Here is a 27,297-nt window from a genome sequence, read left to right as displayed (position 1 = left end):
TCTCAAACTCTCAAAAGTATTTTGTTTTGCTGCCATCCGCCATCGACATGCTCCATTACTCCTGTGTTGTGCGTGTGTTTGTCGCATTCACAATGATGCTACGGCAGTAAACTAAACTGAACTGCTGTGGATAAGCAAACTGAGCCGAAGGGAAATGAGCTGTACCGAGCCGAGTCGTACTAAACCTGACGGTACCGTGCAGTGGAAAAGCGCCATAAGTAGATATTTACATTCCAGAAGAGAATGTACTGTAAGTGGTGCTATGATGAAGTTGCAAGGTGGTCTATTCGTTTTTTTATAGTGGGTTGAGCAACAATTGTCTAGCCTAACACACTTTTCTTCAAAACTCCTCTTAAAGGTCATTGATGTCTATAGCCAAAATGGGGATGTTCAAAGCATCTCTACATAAAAAACAATCAACATCCTTGTCTGTCATGCTTACCGATTAGAATGTCAGCACACTTGCTGGCGGGACTGTGAGGGACCAATGCATTTATTGTGAGTTTTTCTCCCCTCTTCCCTGCATTTCCACCTGGCCGGTGCACCACACCCAGCAAGGCCTCTAACAGACCCCCTTTCTCTGGATATGGGGGCGAAGAGCTGCAGAGTCGTTTAGGGTTCAGATACACATACACGTCCTTCAGACGCTGCTGATGTACCACCACCCCAGGCCGCTGGCCCGCTTGATTTTTAAGGATGGATGTGGGGCGTTGGGGAGCTCCTCCCTCTTTTCCATTTACTGCTTTTCTTTGAGATGATTGCCTTCGTCTCAGAATCTTGGCAAACTTCTTGAACTTTGCTTCGGATTTATTGCTGGAATCCGCTTCCTTTTTACCACTGTCTGTGATAATCTCCACCTCCTTTTCACTGAAACGTACGTGGTTAGTGGCAGCGGACTGACTGGCGGTCACCTGGGCCAATAGAGCTTCTTCCTCTCCTTCACTCAGCTCAAGATAAAAGAGTTCACCATTCTTCTGGACATCATCTAGCCATTCTGGCTCTAGGTCACTGAGCCACAAAACAGGGAGGTTTAGAAAAGTAATTTAAACGTCCACTAACACAATTTCCCACAATTTGAGTATTTACACATTTAAATCACACCCAAGAGTATCTCTTTGTCATCGCAGTCTATAACAATATGTTAAAACAAGCATCTGCAAACAAATTATGAGCCTATCACTTTGAGCTATTTCTGCAAGCAAATAGTGTTAAAGTGATTTTTGTAAAGGTGTACTTTTCCGCATTCATATGGAAATGTTCCACTTTTTGACAACCGAAAAAAGTATCAAAACTTTGTTTTTATTTAGGAAATTATTTCTTTGCTTCACCTATATACGTTTTTTTTAGTAAAATTTTTAAGCTTGAAAAACATTGTAAATAGGTGCTTGTGATATCTTGTGGCTGTGATGCTTAGTTGTCAAACTATTTTAGGGCCACCAAATTATTATTAAATATTATAGAGTAAAAATGATTTATTAGTACAAACAATATGGTTTCATATTACTGGTAGTATTTAAAATATTTATATTATCCTAAAAAATAGAGAAAGTGTAAGTTAAGGGGAAAGTTTCCCTAACAGGAATTTATTTTTGAAGATTGACTTATGAAGACTTTTCTTGCTTAAAATCAAAAACAAACAGCTGTAAAGAAAGCACGGGATATCACAGCACATTCAAGTTCTGCTAGGATCAAATACACTTTTAACAATTGTGCTGGTCACCATGGACGACACAGTTCTCTATCACCACAGTAGGTTGGGTTTGTTAGGTTAAGTTAAGTAGGTGTTTCATTTACACGTTTATAAAAAAAGACAAGCATGCTGGTCTCTATTATTGAACTTTCATGTTATGTTATGTGATGTAATGAGTGTCTATATTTTGATTTCCAATAGATAAAAAAGATTTTAAAAGTATCCAAGCCAAACACTACGCTGCAGCAGGAGAAAGCCACAGACCCTACAGAACAGCCTCCATCATTCAAAAATAAAAAAATGAAACTGAATTAAATGCCAATGGAGCCAGACGGACGTTTATCCCCTTTCTAAATTAAGTCACATGGCCTTGGTGGTTAGCTCTTGGCAACCACGTCCATAACTTCACTAAAGATGGTGAGTAGCATATAATTATTTCTGATGGCTGACTTTTTGAATTGGAAACAGAAATTCCACTAAGAATGAGAGAGGGCAACAGACGATAACTTTAGAAACCTATCTTTCAAACTCGGGATCAACATAGTCCACTTTACTAACTTACATGCAGCAAATCTGACAGTATAACTAAAATGTCAAGTAATAAAAGTTCACGGCAAAGAATCAAATAAACATTCTAGTTAACAAAATCGTTATTTGTCGACGTTTCTTACTCTGAGAAACCTGAGCCTGTGTAACTGTAACTTGATGCAGTAGAGTCATCGTCGCTGCCGTCGTTTCCTCCTTTCTCTTCTTTAATTTCACGTGAGTCGTGCGTCCCGACGTCTTCTGTAAAATGTCTAGAAGCCATTAACGCATATTGTCTCACTTAGCTGTCATTCTACCCATCTGAAGCGGATTTTAACTGTAAATTTCTCCTTTTGAGCAGAGAGACATTTTGCCGTCTTGTCTGCATACGGGGCTTTTCTGTAGGTCACGTGACGAGTTTCTCAAAGAGTGATTGGTACAATGGAACCGTTGCTATAACAACTCTGAAGCTTTCGCTCACCGCATGGAAGGACTGAAACGACTCATCTGCGCCACCACACAATCATTTAGCTTCTACCAGTAAATTTATAAATAAAACGGTAAGTCTTACTTATGAATATTGAGAAGAAACTATTGTAGCCTACTTCTCTAAAACATAGATTTTGCCGGTTACTAATAGTCGTTATAGCAATGCACAAGCGGTCCAAAATCCCGCGTTGCAAAAGTTAAATGCAACTATGTGGCTGAAAAAAAAACAATACACTAACCATACACATTTTGCTGCACAAAATATAGGCTATATATACTAACCTGTAAAGAAGTACACTCCGTATAGAATCAAAATCCTCCAGGTTCTTAGAAAATGACTGAAAATGTCTTCCACCCGAGCAAGAATTAAACATCATTTAAACTTCATAGTTCCAATGACGAATTCTTCCGTCGTTATTAGAAAATCAGAGCACACCACGCAACGAATTCCAAGCATTTTCTCGTTGCATTGTCCACGGTACAGTCCATGCTGTTTCACCATTAAAATACGGCAATATTTTTTATCTTCTGTGCTGTTGGAGTCCACGGAATTTTGTCATAGTTTGGTCGCTCCATTTGGCGTTTTATAGAATAGTTTCTTTTGCCTTTGAAATAAGGTATGCGGTCTTGAGTATTTCTCCAGACTACGAAAGAGCGTCGTCGGGGCCGATAATGGGCGCTAGTAAAGTTTGCGTGCTAGGGACAGTGAGACAGAGAGACAGAGAGAAAGAGAGAGAGAGAGAGAGAGAGAGAGAGAGAGAGAGAGAGAGAGAGAGAGAGAGAGAGAGAGATACGCAAACATGTGGTGTACGTCATTGATCTAATAAAATGTGGTTCTATTTAGGTTTAAACATTAAAAACGTATTTTAATTAAAGTCGTGATTTTTTTTAGCGACTGCTTAAAAGCTTATTTCATGTTTTAATATAATTTTTTTAATGTAATATTTTTATATATTTTCTCCACGTTGAAATCGAATATTATCCGTCGAGACAAAAGTTTTGACTGTGGCTCAACATTAATTTCTACCATGGAACGATGCTAAATGGGTGGTGTTGCACGATGGGGCTTATTTAGTTGAAGCACAAATACGTTACGCTACTCATAATATGCATAGACATGTGTCTTATATGAGTTTAAATGTGTTCTTTTTAATACTATTTATATGTACAATTATTTTATTGAACTTAAAGTACTTTTATTAAAACTTAACAAAAGTAGTTTTGAGTATGTGATTTAATTCACATGATATTCATATGAATCTGAAAATATTTCCCTTTGTTTGATATTTTAATTGCGAACAAAAATTGTTAATGTTACTGTTACTGAATGTAAATAACTAAAATGTTACATGAACTAGGCTAATTCAAAAAGTCAAGCGTAAGCCTCCTTTAACGTTTTAGTTAACTAGTTATTAATATAAATAACGTGTGGTTATTGATAGACATTCTTTTATTAATTGTATTTCATGATCAATTGAGTAAGTTTCTGCTGACTTTAATGGTTGAAACCCTTTAAATCCGCTTCGTTTGGCGCGTGTTACTTATCAAAAGGGCGCAACTACAGGTTACCGTCATTGAGCTTGATCGTCTCTCTGAAGGGGTGTTTAGTGAGCGCTAAATTACGTTAAGACTATACTTTCAGGGATCATTTCTATAGTGATTAACTAGGAAGTGTGTTTCGACAAAGTTATGTCTCCCTAACCACGATGAAGAGCATCGATGTGTTTCTCTGAGCGCGAAACAAGTAGTAAATAGTGATGTATTTCACATTTTACTATTATTGAAGAACGTTCCCCAGGCTGATTTTGGTCTGGAGAAGAGAAACGCATGATCAGAGTGGTTATTGGCAACAAAAGTTAAAATTATATTAATTTACTTAATTAGAAGAAATAGTTGAATACATCCTATAAAATAACACTGTTAGTGTTATATAATTATAAAAAACATCATTAATTTATTATTTCTTAAATGTTAATTCCCGTATCTGCACGCGGTAACTTCTCTTTTAACAACGTGTGTAGCGCGATACTATTCCAGTCTACTTAGAGTTTCAGCAACATAATGTTTATGAATAAATGCATTTACAATCAATGGCAACCTGACACACCCTATTGACTCCATCTACTGGAGAAGTGAGGTTATTAAAAAAATCAAATTTGCTCTTAGCCGCCTTCAGCCAAGAGGTCTTTCTGTACAGAATTGTACATGGTAGGTATACGCGTTGGTTTCCTCCTGATACTCTGGTTTACTAAAAATATCAAGATTAGGTGGAGTTACTGCTTGCCCTAGAATCTTCTAGTTAGATGCGCCTACTGGATATGCAGTCAGAGAGACCACGAAGCTCGATGACGGTAACACACATTTGCGACTTTTACACATCGTGTCAAACTCCGCCGTTTTGAGAGGGATATAGTAATTCAGCAAGCATCTGTCAATTCCGTTTGAAAACTAAGTCTATTCAACGTGCAATGCCGTTAAAAGATGTGATAAAATCTATAAACAAAGATCATAAACCTTACGCATATTCAGTAACGTATTGGTGCTTCAATTAAATAAGTCCCACCGTGCAACACGACCCTGAACTTTCGTTCCAAAATGTTAGTTACACATTTCAAACACCAGTGCATAAGCATGTTTAGATTTAAACTAAACATTTTATTGGTAACGGAAGGAAAAAATTAAACACAATTTTGTCAAATACTTTTAATTGTGTATAAGCACAAAAAGTAAAAACAAGTGATGATAACATGCAGTCCTTTAAAAGCTGATGTTAATTTTTTAATGTTCCTTTCTTTATAAAGTTATTAATATGACCATGTAATACATTTTTTTATTATGATGTCGAATTATAAAAAATAAAATTAATACGAAATAGACATCTAAATAAAATGCTTGTTTCAGAATAATATGTTCTTCTTATTAAAAGTTTTAATAATATCGAAACCACCAATGCATTCTCCAAAACCAAATAGAAAGTCAATTAAAATGTGCCTACTCATTAAAAACAAGGACTGATTGTTTTCATTTATTAATTTAATCAAATTAAAAACTTCAGCTTGTTAAAGGTTTTGTGCGAATTCATTTCTCCCTGTGGATGTCTTAATTGTATCACACGGAGTAACCACAGTAATTTTCTCCTCTCCAAAAAATAATACCAGCAATTACTTGCCTGCTTCTTATTGTCATTATAAAATGAGACGTGCTGAATAGTCAATGTAATCAATGTAATGGTCCTATTACAATCCTACTGAAAATTATTTTATACAAATAATATCAATGATGCATATATTATAAAGAATATTTGGTAGTGTAGAATATTGCAAATCCTTCATACTTAATATTTTTTCTTGTTCTCCAATTTTTTTTCCCCTTATTTCTATCATTTGTATTATAGACTACTGTCTTTACTGTAACTCTCTCTCTGTAATTCATTTTTGTAACACTGCTCTGCAACAAGGCAAAATTTGAATGAACACTATGCATAGACAAAAAGATCATTCATTTTACAAAAGTGGTGTTTCATTTAAATATCGGGTTGCTAAAATCAAAGACAATATTCCCTCAATGAATGAGATTTTTTGTGTCAAAATACGAACAACACAGTAAAAGCCAAGACATTAGAACATCAGTGTTATGATTCAATAGCTTTATTTAACGCTCAACAAATGTTGAGTTAATAGACATTTTGTATGTAAACTATTCCTGAGAATCAAGTAAAAATGGTAAACAAAAGATACAGCAAAATATTTTAAATATTAGCAATTCAAGTAACACCTCCACCCTGACAAACACGGCAGGCATACTGTAATACAGTTACGGTGACTATGTAATAAATATACTGTGCAAACATGGTCACTTTGCATTGGTCATGGCCTCAAACTCTGGGTGACCAAAGAATGTCACTGATTTCCTGCTGCTCTGGAGGGCCAATCATTGTCCAACCTCTGAGGACATCAGTGAAGTCACCACGTAACCCTTTCCAGGTGGGATACCAGAAGCAAGAGCTGTAGTCCAATCTTTGGTCTCACAAAAAGCCAGCAAGACCTCAAACACTGAAATGCAAAAGCATGGTCAATTGTAAAGGATTAAAATGATTATGACTTAAGTATGCAAAAGTGCTTACCTTGGTTGATTGCCAAAATTTTGGAGTGGAAGTTTTTGGGGTTGGACTTCTTCACCATGTATTCATCAATAGGCAGTCTCACTGTGTGGACTCCAAGCTCTTTCGCTCTTTTGTAACTTATTTTCTGTCAAAGACAACATATCAAGTCTATGTCAATGGCTTAGCTTTAGACATTTACTCCTCGCTACACTATAGTTTGGAAGAGCATCTATCAATCATTTTTAATAAATTATAATATGACCACCTTTTGTATGCTTTCATCCACTAAACCACCAAGAATATACACTTTATCTTCATCCACACGTTCTAAAGCTAAGAAAAAATAATTTTAGAAATCAAAATTATATACACAGTTTTATCTTTTCACTTCATTAGGAGTTCATTACATTAAGCTGTATGCAATACATTTACATTATTGCAATTCAATAAAATTATTTACAATTCAATGAAAAGAAACAATGCACCTGAAGCAAAATAGAAACATGCAGTTTAGACTACTGTTCTAGCCATATATGAACTTCTACAAACGTCACTAAAACACTGCATTTCCGACAAGATATAACATGCAGGTTACCAGGTTGACTAGCTTTACATGGTCATGTAACATTAGATATACAGTAAAAAATGTTTAAGTAGTTCTATTACATGTTTAGACTTTCTCTTTATCATTAAAAACAGTGTGCATTTTAACAGTAATTGCATTGCTGTGTTTGTTTTCATTGGAAAATCCTTGCTGTCTTTTTCTGTATATTTTCTGTGCAATTACACTACCATTCAAAAGTTTTAAAACACTTGACTGAAATGTTTACCATAATCTTAGAAATCTTTTTAAATGTGTGAAATTACTTTTGTAAACTTCCAAGTTTTGCCTATACCGCCCCTTAGCTGTTACAAAATGCACTGTAACCTACCTCTTCTGTGGCTTATTGCTTTAATAATTTCAGTCATTAGATAGCTACATTTTATTAAAAATATACATATTATAAAAAAATAACATGGATTGGTCATGAAGAAAAAGGCGTGAATTCTTTCAATACTGTTTCAAAAGCTGGCTTATAAAAAATGCCAAGAGCGGGATTTAGCTAATTTTACGCAAATGGTGGCTGCTTTAAAGACACTAGAATATAACATAGCTTTAGTTACAATATAATTCTGAGTTACAATTCCATTGTCATTCCATTGTTTTGATGAGTTTACTATTACTCGAATATGCAGAAAAAAAACAAAGATTGAGTACGTTTCAAAATTTGTATGGTTAAGGTTAGAGCTTAACGTTAAAAGTGAAACCTATTGTTAAACCTAGAACATCGCTTTATTGAAAATTATAGCATGTAAGATATGAACCTTCATTTGCGTCTGGGGTTAAATATATCACATCCTCAGTGGGGAACAGATGAAACCAGCTCTCATCTGTCACATCCATCTGTCAAATACAGAGAGTGTAATGAGTCACCTCCATAACAAAACTGTACTATAATTCTTCTATTGATGAATTGAATTTCTTAACATCATAAAACAAGGATTACACTTGGATTCAAAATATTTGATTCAAAATATTGAGAAAATCAGAAAAAATGGCAGGAGTATTTACCAACCAAATAATTCAGGAAGCCGTCATTCATCCTAACACATTCTTTATACAGCAGACTGTCCTCTTTCAATTCTGTCAGGAAAATGTGGAATGGCCGCAAAGCTTTTTTATTCGATCCATAAAGGCGCCTAATCTGACCTGCAAGATGGCTCATTTCCTAAAGAAAAAATGTAAAAATAAAAGAAATAGTCCACTATATGTACTAATCTGACGTGATTTTTATTAAGTAGTTTAAGTAGAAAGTTGAACCACTCATGCCTTACAAGAACTCACAGGGAAATGGACTACTTGCACGTAGCCTCGTGATGTACTACTGACTCGAAATCGTATGGCTCACTAGGTTCCGGTTATATGTATTTACAATGGTCCGTTGCTTCCTATTAAACCTAAACTGTTAAAAGTAAGATTTTTTCGGTACATACACTATCTCACAGAAGTGAGTACACCCCTCACATTTTAGTAAATATTTTATTATATCTTTTGACGTGACAACACTGAAGAAATGACACTTTGCTACTAGGGCTGTCACGATTATGAAATTTGGCTGACGATTAATTGTCTAATAAATCATTGCGATTATGACGATTAATTGTCTGTTTAAGAGCTTTGACTTTAAATTCTATGTGTCTAGTAAGCCTAATTGTTTTCAGGTTATAATAAACTTCTTGAATAAATGTCTCAGTTTAAGTAGTTGGCTGAAAAAGAGCAGTTATGTTTCAGTCTGACATTCTGTGACATTACAGCCAATATTTTTTGTCATTTTTTATTTAAAGAGTGCCTAAAATAACTATAATAACTGATAAAGTAAATTTGATTTAATTTGATTTTTGTTACTTTATTTCCGTGAACATATAGCTGCCATAGTGCAACATTGGTTAACGAAATAAACGCACAAAAGATGAAATGCACTACGAACACATTTATTAATACTGGGGTTGATAAAAGATACAGGCTCTAAAGAAAAATAGACCAAAACAAGGGGAAATACGGTCTTAACACGTCAAACCTCAATCGTAACAGCATTTTAGAATGTACTTTTAGAAACTTGGACAAAGTAGCTGCGTCTTTGAAGGCTGCATGCGTCCTCCGGAGATCACATTTGTCAGCCTCGGCCGCATATGACATCGAGGTTTATTCAGGTTTTATTTCAGAAAAGCAACAGTTACATTGGGTTAGTGTTGTCAAAAGTACCGGTACTTCGGGTCCAAGTCGGTACCTAAAAATAAAAAAGTTGTCGGTACCTAATTTTCATAAGACCCGGTACCACCGACGTACCGGGTCAACCGGGTACTGATGCTCTGTCTGACAGGTTGTAAGTCGGAAACTTTTTATAGACGCAATAAGACGTGATGAGCGGATAAGCGCGGCTCCGATCCACAAGAGATGCGCACAGAAATACTTCAGATTAAAGTCATATCACGAAGAAAACGAACAGAGTTTTGTAGTGAAACGAGGAAGCATCCGGATTTAAGTTAACAAGTTCAAGCGGTAAGTTTCAAATTCTGTTCGCGTATGCATTATGAATGTTGTAGCATATGTTAAGTTAAAGGTTACGTTAAAACAAACGTCCCTGTTTGCGTGTTAATTTGTTAGCGCCAATGCTAATCCAGTCAAGTGTCCTTATTAACCATTTAATGTTTTTATAACTGTAATGGGGTAAAATAAGTGGGAGGACAGGATGGGGTTTACAGTACCTATTTTATATAGGCCTATCTGAAATCTATGTGCTAGAAAACTAGCATACTAACTGTATGACTAGCAATGTGTATGTCTTGGATAGATAACTCTATTAGGTTTAAAAAACCACATTTAAACTAAATAAAAATCTATCTGTTGCATTTATTGTTTTAATATACAGTTACCTTAATGTAAGTAATCTTGTGTAAATGCAGAATAAAAACTGATGTTTGTTTTAATATTGCATATGCATGTTTGTTCAGTCAGTTGACTTACTGAAGTTTATTCTATTTGTCTTATACAGCAGCAGACTGAGGAGGATGTTCATCAGCATCAAAGACCCCAGAAGAGCACACAACCGTTTCAGCAACAATTAACTTGTATACTTCATGTATACAAAATGGCATTGCTTTTTATACATTTATATTAACAATGAGCTTTATTCATAAAATTGTGTTTCAATTAGCATGTACTGGTGTTTTGCTTTGGTACCGAAATTGGTACCGAGAACCGTGGAATTTTACTGGTATTGGTACCGACTACTGAAATTTTGGTACCGTGACAACACTACATTGGGTAAGTGACACAATGTCTTAAGAGAAATAAATATAAATGTTAATTTTTTTTAACTGAAATGAGCCTGTATCAAACCTCTTGTCGCCCGCGCACTTTCGCAAATGGACGAGGCGTTTGTAGTTGACGCACATGCTGTTGCCGTTGTGCTATTATTCAGGCTTCAGGCTCATGCAGTGTACATGGGACATTAATCCAGCTGCAAAAAAGTAAATCACCAAAAGGGCTGAGCGAGCGACTGAGCGTATTGAGCGAGCGGAGCGGAATTTTCAGAAAGGTGCTCTCCGCTCCGCGAGAAATATTAACGCTCTCGCTCCGCTTCGCTCACATGCTCTGGTGCTGAGGCCCCGCGTTATAAGCAAACGTTTCAATGCTTAACTGTTTTTTCATACCCATATTTCATGACGGCTGTTTTAGAAGTGTGTCTAGCGGTCGACAGACTCCTTAGAATATCTTTCAGAACTTTTCAAATTAAAAGCTCTCAATTCATTTCAAAATAAAACATTGCTGCAAAAACGTTCTCGTACTTTTATTTTGAAGGCAAATTCACTAAAGATGTGATTGTGACAGATCTATTTCAGAACCAGCTGCGGGCAAAATAATCAAAATAATGCTGCTGGTGCAGGCCAGATATTATTGCTGGCGGGCCAGTTTTGGCCCACGGGCCGCCTGTTGCCGATCCCTGGCCTAGGCTCTAAGAAGGTTGCCAAGACCCTGAAACTGAGCTGCAGCACAGTGGCCAAGACCATACAGAGGTTTAACAGGACAGGTTCCACTCAGAACAGGCCTCGCCATGGTCGACCAAAGAAGTTTAGTGCACGTGCTCAGCGTCATATCCAGAGGCTGTCTTTGGGAAATAGACATATGAGTGCTGCCAGCGTTGCTGCAGAGGTTGAAGGGGTGGGGGGTCAGCCTGTCAGTGCTCAGACCATACGCCGCACACTGCATCAAATTGGTCTGGATGGCTGTCGTCCCAGAAGAAAGCCTCTTCTAAAGATGATGCACAAGAAAGCCCACAAGCAGTTTGCTGAAGACAAAAAGACTAAGGACATGGATTACTGGAACCATGTCCTGTGGTCTGATGAGGCCAAGATAAACTTATTTGGTTCAGATGGTGTCAAGCGGCAACCAGGTGAGGAGTACAAAGACAAGTGTGTCTTCCCTAAAGTCAAGCATGGTGGTGGGAGTGTCATGGTCTGGGGCTGCATGAGTGCTGCCGGCACTGGGGAACTACAGTTCATTGAGGGAACCATGAATGCCAACATGTACTGTGACATACTGAAGCAGAGCATGATCCCCTCCCTTCAGAGACTGGGCCGCAGGGCAGTATTCCAACATGATAACGACCCAAAACACACCTCCAAGACAACCACTGCCTTGCTAAAGAAGCTGAGGGTAAAGGTGAAGACCTAAACCTTGAGCATCTGTGGGGCATCCTCAAACGGAAGGTGGAGGAGCGCAAGGTCTCTCCAATGAACACAGAGAAAGATATTTGGAAGAATGTTAGTAATTTTCAGTTCTGGGACATCATCCACTACCATATGAGGAATTGTTTTGTTTGTTCTAAATAACAGAAAATTAGATATTTTGAAGAATTTAGGAAAACAAACACGTTCTATGGCACCTATTTTTCTACTATGGTAGTCAATGATGTCCCGGAACTGAAAATTATTAACATTCTTCCAAATATCTTTCTGTGTTCATCAGAACTAAGTAATTTATACAGGTATAAAATTACATGGGGGTGAGTAAATGATGACAGAATTTTCATTTTGGGTGAACTATCCCTTTAAAATACAGTATTTCATGCGTAAGAGAGCACAGACCTGACGAACACGCAACACGTTTTCATTACATCTTTGGATCACTATGTTGTGTCGGTATTTTATTGACAAATGCTATCCATAAGTAAATGCAATTTTTGTCAATAGCTATAGGCCTATGTAAAAAGTGTAGTTATAACGTTTAAAGGGGTCATATGACACGTCTAAAACGAATAGGTAACACTTTATTTTACGGTGCCCTTGTTACACGTGTTACATGTGTTTACTATAGTATTTACTATAATTTATGCATAATTACATGTAACTAACCCTGAACCAAACCCTAATCCTAACCCTATAGTAAGTACATGTAGTTCATTTATATTACTCAGTACTTAAATGTATAATTGCACTGTAACACGGGCACTGTAAAATAAAGTGTAACCAACTAATATTATCGTTTGTTTTAGATGTAATGCAATGTGTATACACAACATACCGTGCATGTTTGTATCTCCACTTTGTCCCACCTCTCTGAAACACACAGATTTTTTACAAAGCTCATCGCTCTGATAAGCGAGGTATGCTATGATTGGCCAGTTAACCAGTTGGTCGAATACTGCAAGCGTGTGACGGAAATGTAACGTCTCTTACCACATTTGGAACATCAGGTTCCAAAGCAATTGTACTGACAGGTAAGCCCACTTTATTTGCATATCGTCGCTGTCGGGCGGAATCCTCGTATCTCCAAAACCATTATTTTTCAGGAAGTTAAAAAACTGCATATTTTTTGAGTTATTAAACATTGTATCGTTAAAGTTGGTATTATACCTTATATTGCTATCATATACTGTTGTGTACCAACATTAACACAACATTTCCCCAAAACCATGTTTAATCGGAGATACGAGGTTTATAATTTGGGAGCAGGGAGATACGAGATTACGCTGTCATTGATAAGAATGGTACGGACACAGACGTCACTGCTGCCAGCAGTGTTCATCAAAGTCTGCGGTCGCGTTGAGCCTTTTGACAAGAGACGAGGCTTTAAAAGCTAATGAAAGCTAATGATTGTGGTTACATACATCTTCCTAAACTCTATTTTAAACGTTAGAGCTATGAGTGATGCAATACCAAAATAAAACGTTAAACAGGCTGTCTAATATAGGCGGAAATTAATCTGCATGCAAATAAAGTCTGCGGTCGCGTTGAGCCTGTTGACAAGATACAAGGCTTTAAAAGCTAATGATTGTGGTTACATACATATTACTAAACTCTATTTTAAACGTTAGAGCTATGAGTGATGCAATACCAAAATAAAACGTTAAACAGGCTGTCTAATATAGGCGGAAATTAATCTGCACGCAAATAAAGTCGGCGGTCGCGTTGAGCCTCTTGACAAGAGAAAAGGCTTCAATCGTTAACCAAAGCTAACGACTATGGTTACATACATCTTCCTAAACTCTATTTTAAAGGTTTAAGAACTATAAGTGATGTAATACAAAAAACGATGAGCTGACTAGGCTGTCTAATAAGCGGAAATTAGCCGAATCTGCTCGCAAACTTACCTTCGTGGCTCACAGGCTTCCTTCTGCACCGAAGCATTACAGCTATCGATTTTTAACAACACAGACCTACTCAAATGTATCTAACCTAACTATTTTCACTCGTTATTGTCTAAAAAACGTTCAATCAGGAGATGTAATGCCGAGAAGCTCCCGCGGAGTGAAGAAGAGGTGGAGTTACGAGACTTCTCAGACAGTTGAAGTGTCCAATGGAGTTAAGAGATTTGCTCTCAAGCTATTTTCAACACTTTAGATTGGTTAATAATTTGTAAAAATAACAGACCCACATGGGGACTGACGAATAGCATCGATTTGTGAAAAAATATGAAATTGACCAAATTTGGACATAGGAGGTTTCCGACCGACAGCGACGATATACATTTGGGCGGTCTTAGTCAAATCATACCACGAACTGACGTAGATTTGTGGGGGTGTGGTTACACGAGGCGTTTTAGGCAGGTCTGGGTGAGCATTCGCTTTTAGACAGAATGCATCTTTTGTTCCGACACTTAAATTTTTGCAATTTTACGTGTCTAAAACATGCATGGGCAACTTATAACACACCAAAGACACAGAAAAACGCGTATTCGTGCCATATGACCCCTTTAAGAATAAATGGCACAAAATTTTGCACAGTTAATGTATTACTTTGGCATTCAATCTGCTCTATCTGCACATTATTATTTGAAAATAATCATATTTTTAAATGCTTTCCAATGTGAATGAACGTCCAATTCATTTAAAATCCACATATCACATTTAGCAATCATTGTACGGTGTAATTTTATTGTCGTTAAAATGTATGAAATACAATATACGAATGAGACTAACGCCGTTTAGGAAAGTGATGGACTGCTGCAGGGTGCATACAATGGCTTTATACACTGCGTTCCAAATTATTATGCAAATTGGATTTAAGTGTCGTAAACATTTAATTTTATACTGTTCAATTAAACTTATGGATGGTATTGTGTCTCAGTGCTCTTTGGATCACTGAAATCAATCTCAGACACCTGTGATAAGTAGTTTGCCAGGTGAGCCCAATTAAAGGAAAACTACTTAAGAAGGACGTTCCACATTATTAAGCAGGCCACAGGTTTCAAGCAATATGGGAAAGAAAAAGGATCTGTCTGCTGCCGAAAAGCGTCAAATAGTGCAATGTCTTGGACAAGGTATGAAAACATTAGATATTTCACGAAAACTTAAGCGAGATCATCGTACTGTGAAGAGATTTGTGGCTGATTCAGAGCACAGAAGGGTTCGTGCAGATAAAGGCAGAATGAGGAAGGTTTCTTCCAGACAAATTCATCGGATTAAGAGAGCAGCTGCAAAAATGCCATTGCAAAGCAGCAAACAGGTATTTGAAGCTGCTGGTGCCTCGGGAGTCCCGAAAACCTCAAGGTGTAGGATCCTCCAGATGCTTGCAGTTGTGCATAAACCTACAATTCGGCCACCCCTAACCAATGCTCACAAGCAGAAACGGTTGCAGTGGGCCCACACATACATGAAGACTAATTTTCAAACAGTCTTGTTTACTGATGAGTGCCGTGCAACCCTGGATGGTCCAGATGGATGGAGTAGTGGATGGTTGGTGGATGGCCACCATGTCCCAACAACGCTGCGACGTCAGCAAGGAGGTGGCGGAGTCATGTTTTGGGCTGGAATCATGGGGAGACAGCTGGTGGGCCCCTTTAGGGTCCCTGAAGGTGTGAAAATGAACTCTGCAAGGTATGTAGAGTTTCTGACTGAGCACTTTCTTCCATGGTACAAAAAGAAGAACCATGCCTTCCGTAGCAAAATCATCTTCATGCATGACAATGCACCATCTCATGCTGCAAAGAATACCTCTGTGTCATTGGCTGCTATGGGCATAAAAGGAGAGAAACTCATGGTTTGGCCACCATCCTCCCCTGACCTCAACCCTATTGAGAACCTTTGGAGCATCCTCAAGCGAAAGATCTATGATGGTGGGAGGCAGTTAGCATCAAAACAGCAGCTCTGGGAGGCTATTCTGACATCCTGCAAAGAAATTCAATCAGAAACTATCCAAAAACTCACAAGTTCAATGGATGCAAGAATTGTGAAGGTGATATCAAAGAAGGGGTCCTATGTTAACATGTAACTTGCCCTGTTAGGATGTTTTTGATTGAAATAGCTTTTGATTTCAGTAAATATGACCTCCTAATGCTGCAAATTCAACAAATGACCATTTTCAGTTTTTTACAACCTATGAAATGTTTTCAAACTCTGTTGTGCATAATAATTTGGAACAGTGCATTTTGAGTTTTTCATTTTTTAAATAAATACTGTTGTCAGTGGGAGGTTTGTTCAATAAAATTCCAAATGTACCCTAACTGTTGATTACTTGAAAATTATACTGACTGTCATTTGCATCGACAAATTAGGAAAACCAGAGAAAGATATCATTTGCATAATAATTTGGAACCCAGTGTAATGCATGAGTTGAGTAATCATTCAAAAAATATTAGAAGGTGAACTTCTGCTAATTTAAGATCTGTCATAAAAACCCACATTAAAGCATGTTAACGTCACTAACAGGATTTATTCTTTTTAATTAAGTGACCGTCCCAAAAATAGAAATAATTTACTATGATCTCAGCATGCAGATACCCGGAATGATTGAGCCGCATCGAGGAGAATGCGGAAGAAGTGCAAGTAGTCCATTGTGTGTAAAATGTGTTTGTGTTACGGTTTTGCAAAGCTTACTTTATGTGACATGTGATCGGTCATGCTGAAGTCCACACACAGAACCAGTCCTGCACCTCTGGCATCCTCCAGTCTCTCTTTTGTAATCGCTTTCATGACACGCTTGCTAAGCTGCGGTCCGTTAATATCTGCAAAGCAAACTTTTTTAACTACTGTTATTGCTAAAAACAATAATACTTATTGCCAAGACACAAGCCAGTCTGTCTGTTGATCCATGTGTAAAAAATATTTGAGCTACAATGTCACTTTGCCTAACATGAACCTAGTGAGATGGACATACCAAAAGTATCTTTAAACAATCAAAATTCAGTTTATAAGTGTTTTGTGTAAATTATGTGCACAAAATACTAGTTAAATTTCACCTTTATTTCGACTGAGCCTCTTTCTTTGCTTCTCCTCTTTTCTTTTGCTTTTCTTCACCTCCACTCTTCTCTCCCAATTACGCTGCTTTCGCATGACATTTTTCTAAAAATAAAAAAATTAAATAAGAGACTGGAATAACATGTTCTCTCTGTTAGGACTGCTTCTCTGCACCAAAGTCATCTTACAGAACACGCGTTTTCCTCTCTGTCGCTACCAACAGGTTCGAGCTCCACATCGATACGCAGAAAGTCAAATAAATCAGGGATCACAGATTCGTTTGTTTGGGACAGCCCTTCATCATAACAACGCTGCCCCTGTGTTAGCGTTTCTTCTTCCATTCGTAAAACTTAATCAAAGATGAGGTGATGCATCCTTACAAAGACAATCACAGAGAAAGTCGTAACACCTTTATGTAAAATAAATGTTCTCCATTTCATGGGGACATATTGCCATTGCCAGGTAAAACGCAAGACGAAAATGGATAACGTTACACACCGATACATGTGCAACGACGGGTCTAATGTAATGGTTAAGATCAAAGCTTTCCCGTCGTATTTAATTATACAAGAACGATCTTAGAACGCTACAAATAAACAAGAAATAAACGTTACAACATTTTTCAGAACTGGCGAATAACCATGCACAGACCTCGCCAACTTCAATGTAGAACCGCAAGTCATGAGACGCTGTCGGACTTTGATGACGTCGCTTTCTAATGGCGCGTTACAGAGCAATGTAAAAGGTGCATACCGCCACCTAATGGGATATGTATGTAAAATCATATATTCATTGATTATTCCCTATTTCTGAAATATCTCCCGATTTGATCATATATGTTTCTCAATGTTCTTCAATTTGTCAGAGGTGTAAAGAGTACCTGAAAACCATACCTAAGTAAAAGTACAGATACCTTGCAGTGAAAATTACTCCATTACAAGTTACAAGTCACCAATTCCAAAACGACTTGAGTAAAAGTCTTTGAGTATCTGATTTTAACAGTACTTGAGTATTTTACTCATACTGAATGTAGGCTCAAAGCAGCACTAGTCCTCAACGCTTAAGAGACACATCAGTGAAAAACTAGAAACAGTTGATTTGTGAGGTGAGCAATCGCATTTATTTTCTTAAATCATAATAAGACTGAACACCTCAAAATTGCAACAAATCATGGTCGACACCATAACCTACGTCATTACAAACACCCTAAGTCTCATTTAAGCTCAAGTGCTCATAAGTAAACCAAAGTCCTTCAAAAAGGTCTCTTCAATATAACAGATAAATAAAATAATGTTAAGTAGAATTAAAAAGTCAAAGCCTTTTTGCACTGGACATGCTGGTTTGGGCCTCATCGCCAGCTGCAGTCATGTCCTCATTTCACATACACTGTTAGCCCTTACCTGCCATTTCTACAGTAATATATTGGCAACACTGTTGCCAGCTAGTTACTGTAGGTGTTTTACAGTAAACTACTGCAATGGCTGTTTGAAGATACATTATTAAAGAATCTATTAACGCACTTAAGTCACACAGTCTTAGATGAACAAGTGTAAATAACAGATGAACACAATAAATCTGTCAAGATTTCACCAGAGGATAATTAAACACAAACATCAATAACATCTTCACATATTACAGACACCACTTTCACTTTATTTCTGTCATCTGTGTAAGATCTTATTGAGATTTAACTCTAGTTCATAGTGGTTCAATTAGCTATGTTTTAAGTCACCATTATGGCGATCAGTGTTTGCTTTGGTTGGACTCTTTGACTTTCTTGTAGCTTTAAAATGTACACTTATACAAGAACACTGAAAGGGACTTTACAGGAACCGCAACTTTATGTTTGCTTAGTAACTGAAGATACATCTGAAAGAATTCAATCATTAAATAATAATAATATAGCATTTAAGATTTATTAAGATATGTTTGGTAAAGTGATTACATGTTATAATGGAAAGATCTCTGTCAGAAAATCTTTCTTTGCAATTGAGACACAGTTAGACACTTGACATACAAACCTCATCAATGGTGACAAACAATCATGAATGAGTTTTGTACTATGTACCCAGCATGCATTGCAGCATGAAGCTGTTCAGTTGATTGTCACCATTGTTGAGATTCATATGTGAATTGTTCATTTCTCTGTGTCCGACTCATTCTATAGGTTAATATTTTGTCTATATAGTGTGAGAGCACTTTTGAAAATTGAAATACTATACATTCTTTTTACTGGTTTACATCACTTCATGGCAATAGTCCCACCATATGGTCAAATTTTGAGCAAACATGTTTAGAGCACATTTAGGAAGAGTTAGTTTTAAAAACAAGAGCTTTTGTAGATGTGTGACCTACAGTAACTAGCTGGCAAGAGTGTTGCCAATATATTACTGTAGAAATAGCGGGTAAGGGCTAACCATGTATAAACCGCCAGCGATTGACATCTACCTGATACTGCACTCATATTCATATAAAGAAGCCATGTTGACAAGTTTTTGTAAGTTATGGCAAAATCCACAAGATTGTAGTACCTTCATTACCCTGTAAATGGCAATATTAATTATAAGATAGGTGGCATGCAAAATGTAATGTGTAATTGCATTAGTCATTACAAATGTAGTGGAGTAAAGAGTACATATACTTGTTCAAAAATGTAGTTAAGTAGAGAGTAAAAGTTGCTAATATCTTTAATACTCAGTACAACTACAAAGTAGCCAAAAAGATACTTAAGTAAAGTAACTAAGTACATTTACTCCAATACTTTACCACTGCAATTTGTTAGTATACACGTTCTACATTTTCTTTGTATTTTGGCAATTCCATCGTTGTAACATTTGCAGTCAAAACTTGGAATATAAACTCATAGAATGTTTTTATTACCAATAATTAAAACATCAAACTTTTCCTGATTTTTTGACTTTATCAAAAGGGGTTCAATCAGTCAATACACAAGTTTTCTATTTTAAAAAGGGAAAATGGGTGTGACAAAAAATATATATTTTTAGACTATACTTTGTAGGAATTCTGTGATTGAAAATGCACCTTAGAATTATACCAGCTGGCATTTCAACGTATACTCACAATTGAATCAACATCACGGGTCAACGTTGAATGACCAGTTGCTGTGTGATAGGGATTCAGATGAAGTACACCACTGGCAAAGTGTTGGGGACACAGACGAACGATTCCTCTGGCTGCACAAGAGATACAATGGGACGACTCCCCCGACCGAGTCATCGTTTTCTTTTCTTTTGACGACTCGGGCTGTGTAAGTGAGTGGAACGACTCCGCCCATTGTATGATGGGGACCCAGTGGGGCTTTGCTTTGACCCTGTGATGCCCAGCGGGCACGTTGATGTTGAAAAGACGTAAAAGTGGCGTCAAACAAAACTTCAAATTTACTTTAAATTGTCGTCAAAAAGCAGGTAAAAAGTGCAAATCAGACTGACATCAAAAACGTACAACGTCCATTTGACATCAAACTTCTACATCAAAAAGCTGGTCAATGCACCTGTTGTATTTTTTTTAAGTTTCAACAAACCACCTTTATTGTGATTAGCGTTTGCTTTAGTTGGGCTCTTGACTCTTGTTTTTAATCCTAAAGTGGTCATATGGCGCGAACACATGTTTTTATGTGTCTTTGGTGCGTTATAAGTTGCCCATGCATGTACATTTGTTGTGATATAATTACTTTAAAATGGGATACGCCCCTTTCGCGTATTCCTCAGAAGCCCTTGCTGCGTCCCAAACCGCATACTGTCATACTAAATAGTAGGCAAAAAGCAGTAGGCGAAAGAGTAGTATGTGCCAAACCTCAGTATTCATAAAACAGTAGGCGAGAAATTTACGCCTGGTGCACTATTTCTCGCGAGATTTGGACGTGTGTATACTACTGTGGCGTACGAAACTGCCTACTTACCTACTAGTATGTGAAAACAATATAATATGTCCCAAACAGTGTTGGGTAAGTTACTCTGAAAAAGTAATTAATTACTAGTTACTAATTACATATTCAATAGTGTAATTAGATTACTGTACAAATTACTCTCTCCACAAAGTATTTAGTTACTTATTACTAATGACTTTCTATATCATACATCAACTTTGATTAGTTAAGTGATTCAAGGACGGCTCTTTTAATTCATTCAAATAAATAATATGAACTACATAAAGTACTCTTATGTACCGACCAAAGTATTACAAATGTGAGAATTATACATTAAAGCACAGATTTTAAAGTTAGACTTTGAATTTTGATGTTAATTCCGCTATTGCACACACATATATTACACAAAGTATTTAGTCTAATTACATCAAAAGTAACTGTAATTAAATTACAGAAAAAATAAGAGTAATCCCTTACTTTACGTTTTCAAGTGAAAAGTAATTAAATTACAGTAACTAATTACTTAGTAACTAGTTACACCCAACACTGGTCCCAAACCTCAGTATTCATAAAAGAGTAGGTGAGAAATTCCCGGATGGCTTACTGGTTACGCCCACATTCTGAAGCACCCAGCGACAGATACTTGGGATACTACTATATCCCACGAGCCTACGGGAATTGATAAGTTCAAACAGGAGCATGGAGGAGAACTGCGAGGCAGGTGTTTTCAAAAGTGAGTATTACTAGCCAACAACGCTTCTCTTGGCGTTGCAGTCGCATTTGTTAAAGTGCTGTAGCGTAAGGTTAACCTGTACGATGCTACACCGCTACATAGTTTAGTACATTTTTGATTTTGCTGTGAAAATGCAGTGTTTTAATATGTATAGCATAAAGGGGAGCTCCACGCACACACGCGTCTTCGAAGTAGACTTAACGTTACATATATTTAAACCATACGCATGTTAAAGACGCTTTTTAATGTCTGTGTAACATGTGACCTGTCATTTCTCGAGCAGTATTGCAAATGAGCACGTCACAATATGAAATGCACTGTAATGGAGCTTATGTCTGTTAATATGTGGTACAAAGCACTGCTCACTGCTTGCATAGATACATATAAGTAATGTAAATAAACATATTTACTTAATAAATCATTCCTTCGAAAGGTCTTTAATTGTAACTCTCACCAGTTGTAGACTAATGCAGCAATGTTTCATAAATATAAAAGTCACTTTGATGCATTAAAATACTATGAGGTGTATTTTTTGCACTTCCAGGAAACCCTTGTGAAAATTAACCATATGGTTTACTACAACAGCAAGTTTAATATTATTTAAACAAATTAATATTTGTAGTAAAACAATGGTAACACAAATGGTTATTAATTTGCCAACAAACCAACACGTATACTATAATAATACGCATGGCTACTACCATATTTGAAAGTAAAAGGAATAGCTATGATTTGCTATGATTTATTTATTTATTCAGCCAACCAGCGCTTCAAAGTCCAGTCCAGTAGGTGGCGAAAGTGCACTTTTCAGGATATATTGCCAACCGATAGGAAAACGAAAGAAGAGCATTGCCGAACATGACGCCATTCGTAGAGATGTAACAGCTATTTAGAAGGTTAAACTTCAATGTTAATTTATTAGTTATGAACTATGACTAGCACACTGTTACACGAAAGTGTTAAATATAGATCAGATATTGTTTATGTTAGTGGTTTTCTTAAGTGTCTTTTTGTTTCTTGTACGTGATTGTTTGTGCACAGGCAGCAGAACGCAGCAGCCAGGACAGATGCTGTATATCAACAACACGTGTTTATAATGCGGATAATATAAACGATGGATTTTGTTAAAGAAGAGAGCGAAGACACGAATGCTCCAAGAACGTGTGAAGTGAAAACCAAAGGACAAAGAGGTTGGTACAAATGTCTTTGTTTTACTTTTATAACCGCTAGAAACGTAATTCATCTAACGTTGCGGTTTAGAAAACAAGACCAGTGAAAACGTGATTAATATAATGAAACGAAGAACGATCATTTTTACTTAGAATTCATGTCAGATGTTATGACTAGAATTGTAACAACTTTTTAATTATTTACTTAACACTAATTTTAGATCTGGTGGAAGTAAAAGCGGAATGTCATGAACTGAAGGTGGAGGCGAAAGATCTATTCCAGGAACCTCATCAATTCAAAGCTGAAGAAACAGTTGTGAAGTCTGAAGAAGATTCTTTAAGTTGCTCAGAGACTGAGATTGACAAAAGCCTTAAATGTAAAAAGAGTTTCACAAAAAAAGAACACATTTTGGATCACTTCAAAATTCACGATGAAGAGAAGTCTTTCGCGTGTGATAAATGTGAAAAGAGTTTCGTTCATAATGCAAGCCTTAAAAACCACATGAGGGTTCATTCTGGAGAGAGGCCATATGTATGCCACCAATGTGGAAAGAGTTACATCCATAAAGATAGCCTTACTGACCATTTAAGAACCCACACCGGAGAGAAGCCCTTCAAGTGCCCTGAATGTGAAAAATGTTTCATGCATAAAAGTAGCATTATACATCACGTAAAAACTCACACTCTAGAGAGACCTTTTAAATGTCTTCAGTGCGGAAAGGGTTTCATTCATAAAGGAAACTTAAGCGTTCACACACGAATTCATTCTGGAGAGAGACCTTTCACGTGCTCTCAGTGCGGTAAAGATTTCAAGTATCAACCCAACCTAGTAAGTCATATGAAAATGCATTTGGGTGAGAAATTGCATCGCTGTTCTCATTGTGACAAGAGTTTCATTGAGGAGAGTCAGCTCAAAAAACACCTGAAAATCCATGCAAATGAGAAGCCGTTTGTGTGCTCTTTTTGTGACAAGACTTTTTTATTGCGCTACAATTTAAAAGAGCATCAGAAAGTACATACTGGTGAGAGACCAAATGTGTGCTTTAAATGTGGCAAAGCCTTTGCAAGATCCATTCAGTTGAAAGAGCATGAATATAGTCATGCTGAAGAAAAACCTTTTAAGTGTTTGTATTGTGGAAAGGGCTTTCCCCGTTCATGTTCCTTGAAAAAACACGTGAGGATGCATACTGGAGAGAAGCCGTACCACTGCCCCTTGTGTGGAAAGGGTTTTAGCCAATTAAGTAATGCTCTGACCCATAAGAGAAAGCACTGTCCAAGGTTGTCACGATGAGCTAATGAAGTTGCTGTGATTTGTGACAATTTGAGCAGTAAATCTCTTATCTACCTCCGTGTCTTTGGCAGTTTCTGTTAGTCAATTATAGCTGTTTAAAGGTAATGCTTGAAGAACTGTAAACACTGACAGTAATGATAACATGAGACAAATTTAGTGCCTAATGATGGAAGCTTGAAGGGGTGTATTAAAGGGGTCGTTTTACGCGGCTAAAACGAATATTATTGTTTGCTTTAGATGTATTACAATGTGTATACATGATTTAAGGTTAAAAACGCTGTATTTTCCACATACCGTGCATGTTTGTATCTCCTCTTAGCCCCGCCTCTCTGAAACGCGAGGATATTTTACAAAGCTCATCGCTCTGAAAAGCGAGGTGTGCTATGATTGGCCAGTTCACTACTGCGTAGTGATTGGTGGAATACTGCAATCGTGCGACGGAAATGTAACGCCTCTTACCAGGCTGTGAATCTGAAGCGCCACTGTCCTCGCGGAGTTTTAACCGATTGAATTGCCCCACTTTTTAACAGAAGATGCCGTGCATGGCCGGTCTAGATCGCTCCCAGATTAGTGAAGCAATCGTCCTTAAAATGCTCTGCACAAACTATCACTTTTTCATTGTACTTCTCTGGAACAGTGTTGGAAATAAAATGTAACCATTCGTTTTTTGTTGACTCATCGCAGAGAAAACAAAGAGGCTTTCTTTTGGCAATGGAACACACAGCGTCTCCACGACATGGCTGCTCCGGCGGAGGTACAATGAGATTTACAAGACCGCCCACATTACTTAAGTGTAGATTTGGGCGGTTTTAGTCAAATCACTCCACGAGCTGACGTCAAGTTGTGGGGGTGTGGTTACACGAGGCGTTTCAGGCAGGTCTGGGTGAGCATTCTCTTTTAGATAGAATGCATCTTTTGTTCCGACACTGAAATTTTTGCAATTTCACGTGTCTAATACATGCATGGGCAACTTATAACACACAAAAGACAAAGAAAACGTACTTCGCCACGTACTTCCGGCGAATGACTCCTTTAAAAATGTATTATAAATTATGGTCATGCCATTCTAAAACCGAGTGGAACTTGTAATTGTCATATGCCATAAATGTGTTATGCGATGATGATCATTGTACGTAGATCCCATAGTTACCCCAAATAAAAAAGTAGCAAAATATAATTTTGTTTTTAGTTTCATTAAACGATTTCGAAATATACTGTTGTGTGCCTAAAACATGGTACAAGCAGTTAATCTGTATTTTAATAAATTGACAAATGAATGCTTGTTAGTGAGCTGTTTTAGCTCAGCTTGATTTAGTAAAATGTATTTTTTATTTTAGTATAGTCAATGTGAATTAAAAAGCAATAAACAAAAATCTAAATTATTATTTGGACTTATATCTTTAATTTATGTATTTTAAAACTGTTCTAGTTTCAGATCCAGTGGCTGTATTGCCGCATGTTTAGAATAAAGGGTTGTTTTAATGTGGATTGTTAATTTTTTTAATTTCACACAGTCCTGGGGTTTTATGGATTTATGTGTGGATTTATGCAAATTGTTCAGAAGCTTTTCTCAGAATCGTGCATTTTTGCAATAATGCGTAATTATTAAGGTGTTTTTTATTTAAGTGGATGCGCAAACCTCCAAGTTCATATGGTGGCATAACCAAAGGAAGGATGGAGATGCTTTGATTTACTAAAGAGAACAGTACAGTATATAAAATGTCCAATTGGTGGCTCCCACACCTAAGAAAACGATCCAAGTTTCATTTTGGATCAAGGTAATTACATTATGAAACATTTACATATGTTATGTTATACATACAGTTGCAGAAAAATAAAGAGACCATTCCAAATAATGTGGCCATTCTAGTCCAGTGTCTGTTAAATTTTAATCTCAAACCTCAGAAGTGACAAAGTCATCCAACAGCAATGTGAATGACTGACAGCAAGACACTGACACAGTTGAAGTGTGCTTCACTCGGGGTTCAATGTAGGTAACTCACAGGCTCAGTTTTGCCACTAACTGTACTAAATGAGCTACTTTGCAACAATGCAAAATTATGAGATGCGCTATAAATAAACTTTTTTATAAACTAAACATGATTATCGATATTGTGTTAATTGTACACTTAGGCCTATAATAATGTTATAAATAATTTACACCTGTTCATAGTTTTGCCGTCAGAGCATCAATGGTAGAAACTCTTTCTCAGTAACACTGATATATTGAGTGTGATTCGTTGAAAAAAAACATCACTTATAATAATAATAATAATAAGAAGAAAGCAGATTGAAATATACGTGAATTTCTGGCTATAAACAATACGTAAGCTTAGATCCTGTTATAGTATGCATACTCTCCAGGCGGAGCCAAGTCTATTTCTTCTAAGTCCCCCTCTACTTTTTCCTTGTACCTATTTTTGGCCATCCTAATTTCACACTTTATTTGTTTTTGCAGGTCATGCTTCCTTCCCAAATCACCAGCATGAAATGCCTCATTTCTTTCAATCATAAGGGACTTTATGGATTTAGATATCCACGGCTTTGTATTAACAAATGTTCGTACCATTTTTTGAGGGATCAACATATCCTCACAAAAAATTATATAACTAGTTTTCAAAAACCTCCCAATTTGTGCAATCAAAACATCCTCGCAAAGCTAAAGATGAATCTGCAGTCCATTTCCTGATAGATATGTTTTCAACCTTATACTTTTTTAAAACTGTTTTATTAAAAACGATTTGTATGTATGGATTTGTATGCACCTCTGGGCCTCTTCATTTAAGGGTCACACTTGGCTCCTTCATGGTCACACTTGACTCCTGCAACTTTTTTTCAGGAAAATTTATCTTATACATTTTTGTTCAAAATATTTATTATTTTGCATTTTGAGATACTTTTATGGTACTAATTAACATTAATGCCATAATTATTATCCATTTTTCTCCCCATTGAAAACAATATATTTTTAACATTTTTTTTTTACAATTTTGTGATATTTTTTTAAATATTATTTTCAATTAATGCATTATTTCAGGTTAAAACAGATACCAGGCCGTTAAAATCCAATCTTTGAAAAGCAGATTGGTGCCATCTGGTTGTAAAAAAAGTAAAAACATGTAATGGCATGGTGTA

General features: G+C 36.8%; 3 protein-coding genes and 1 non-coding gene across 7 annotated transcripts; 2 read left to right on the top strand and 2 right to left on the bottom strand.

Moving 5' to 3' along the window:
* Positions 1–416: 416 nt before the first annotated feature.
* On the bottom strand, positions 417–2,699 carry LOC130562984 (protein inturned-like). The gene is made up of 2 exons (XM_057348359.1): positions 2,362–2,699; positions 417–1,008 (listed from the first exon to the last, which is right to left on the bottom strand). Exons 1-2 carry the CDS (start codon positions 2,496–2,498, stop codon positions 417–419), a joined length of 729 nt encoding a protein of 242 aa, XP_057204342.1. The 5' UTR covers positions 2,499–2,699.
* Positions 2,700–4,330: 1,631 nt separating this feature from the next.
* On the top strand, positions 4,331–4,545 carry LOC130563110 (small nucleolar RNA U3). The gene has a single exon (XR_008964046.1). It is a non-coding gene; the product is annotated as a small nucleolar RNA U3 (small nucleolar RNA).
* Positions 4,546–6,315: 1,770 nt separating this feature from the next.
* Positions 6,316–17,832, bottom strand: trmt10b (tRNA methyltransferase 10B). 3 transcript variants are annotated; one of them, XM_057343503.1, is made up of 9 exons: positions 17,735–17,765; positions 17,272–17,458; positions 17,086–17,188; positions 16,724–16,851; positions 8,423–8,575; positions 8,172–8,250; positions 7,072–7,139; positions 6,828–6,951; positions 6,317–6,756 (listed from the first exon to the last, which is right to left on the bottom strand). In XM_057343503.1, the coding sequence occupies exons 2-9, from the start codon at positions 17,422–17,424 to the stop codon at positions 6,635–6,637; spliced, it is 930 nt and encodes a 309-aa protein (XP_057199486.1). In that variant the 5' UTR covers positions 17,425–17,458; positions 17,735–17,765; the 3' UTR covers positions 6,317–6,634. The 3 variants fall into 3 exon arrangements, with proteins under 3 accessions (XP_057199496.1, XP_057199486.1, XP_057199504.1); XM_057343521.1 differs by lacking the exon at positions 17,272–17,458 and having other exon boundaries at positions 6,319–6,756; positions 17,735–17,832; XM_057343513.1 differs by lacking the exon at positions 8,423–8,575 and having other exon boundaries at positions 6,316–6,756; positions 17,272–17,780.
* A 3,763-nt stretch (positions 17,833–21,595) lies between these two features.
* LOC130559977 (gastrula zinc finger protein XlCGF8.2DB-like) lies at positions 21,596–26,215 on the top strand. 2 transcript variants are annotated; one of them, XM_057343398.1, is made up of 3 exons: positions 21,596–21,702; positions 22,744–22,892; positions 23,093–26,215. In XM_057343398.1, the coding sequence occupies exons 2-3, from the start codon at positions 22,817–22,819 to the stop codon at positions 24,160–24,162; spliced, it is 1,146 nt and encodes a 381-aa protein (XP_057199381.1). In that variant the 5' UTR covers positions 21,596–21,702; positions 22,744–22,816; the 3' UTR covers positions 24,163–26,215. The 2 variants fall into 2 exon arrangements, with proteins under 2 accessions (XP_057199381.1, XP_057199373.1); XM_057343390.1 differs by lacking the exon at positions 21,596–21,702 and adding an exon at positions 22,503–22,598.
* The last annotated feature ends 1,082 nt before the right edge of the window (positions 26,216–27,297 follow it).

This window comes from Triplophysa rosa, linkage group LG1 (assembly GCF_024868665.1).
Source record: "Triplophysa rosa linkage group LG1, Trosa_1v2, whole genome shotgun sequence".
Lineage (NCBI taxonomy): Eukaryota > Metazoa > Chordata > Actinopteri > Cypriniformes > Nemacheilidae > Triplophysa > Triplophysa rosa.
This window is presented reverse-complemented; position numbering and strand designations above follow the sequence as displayed.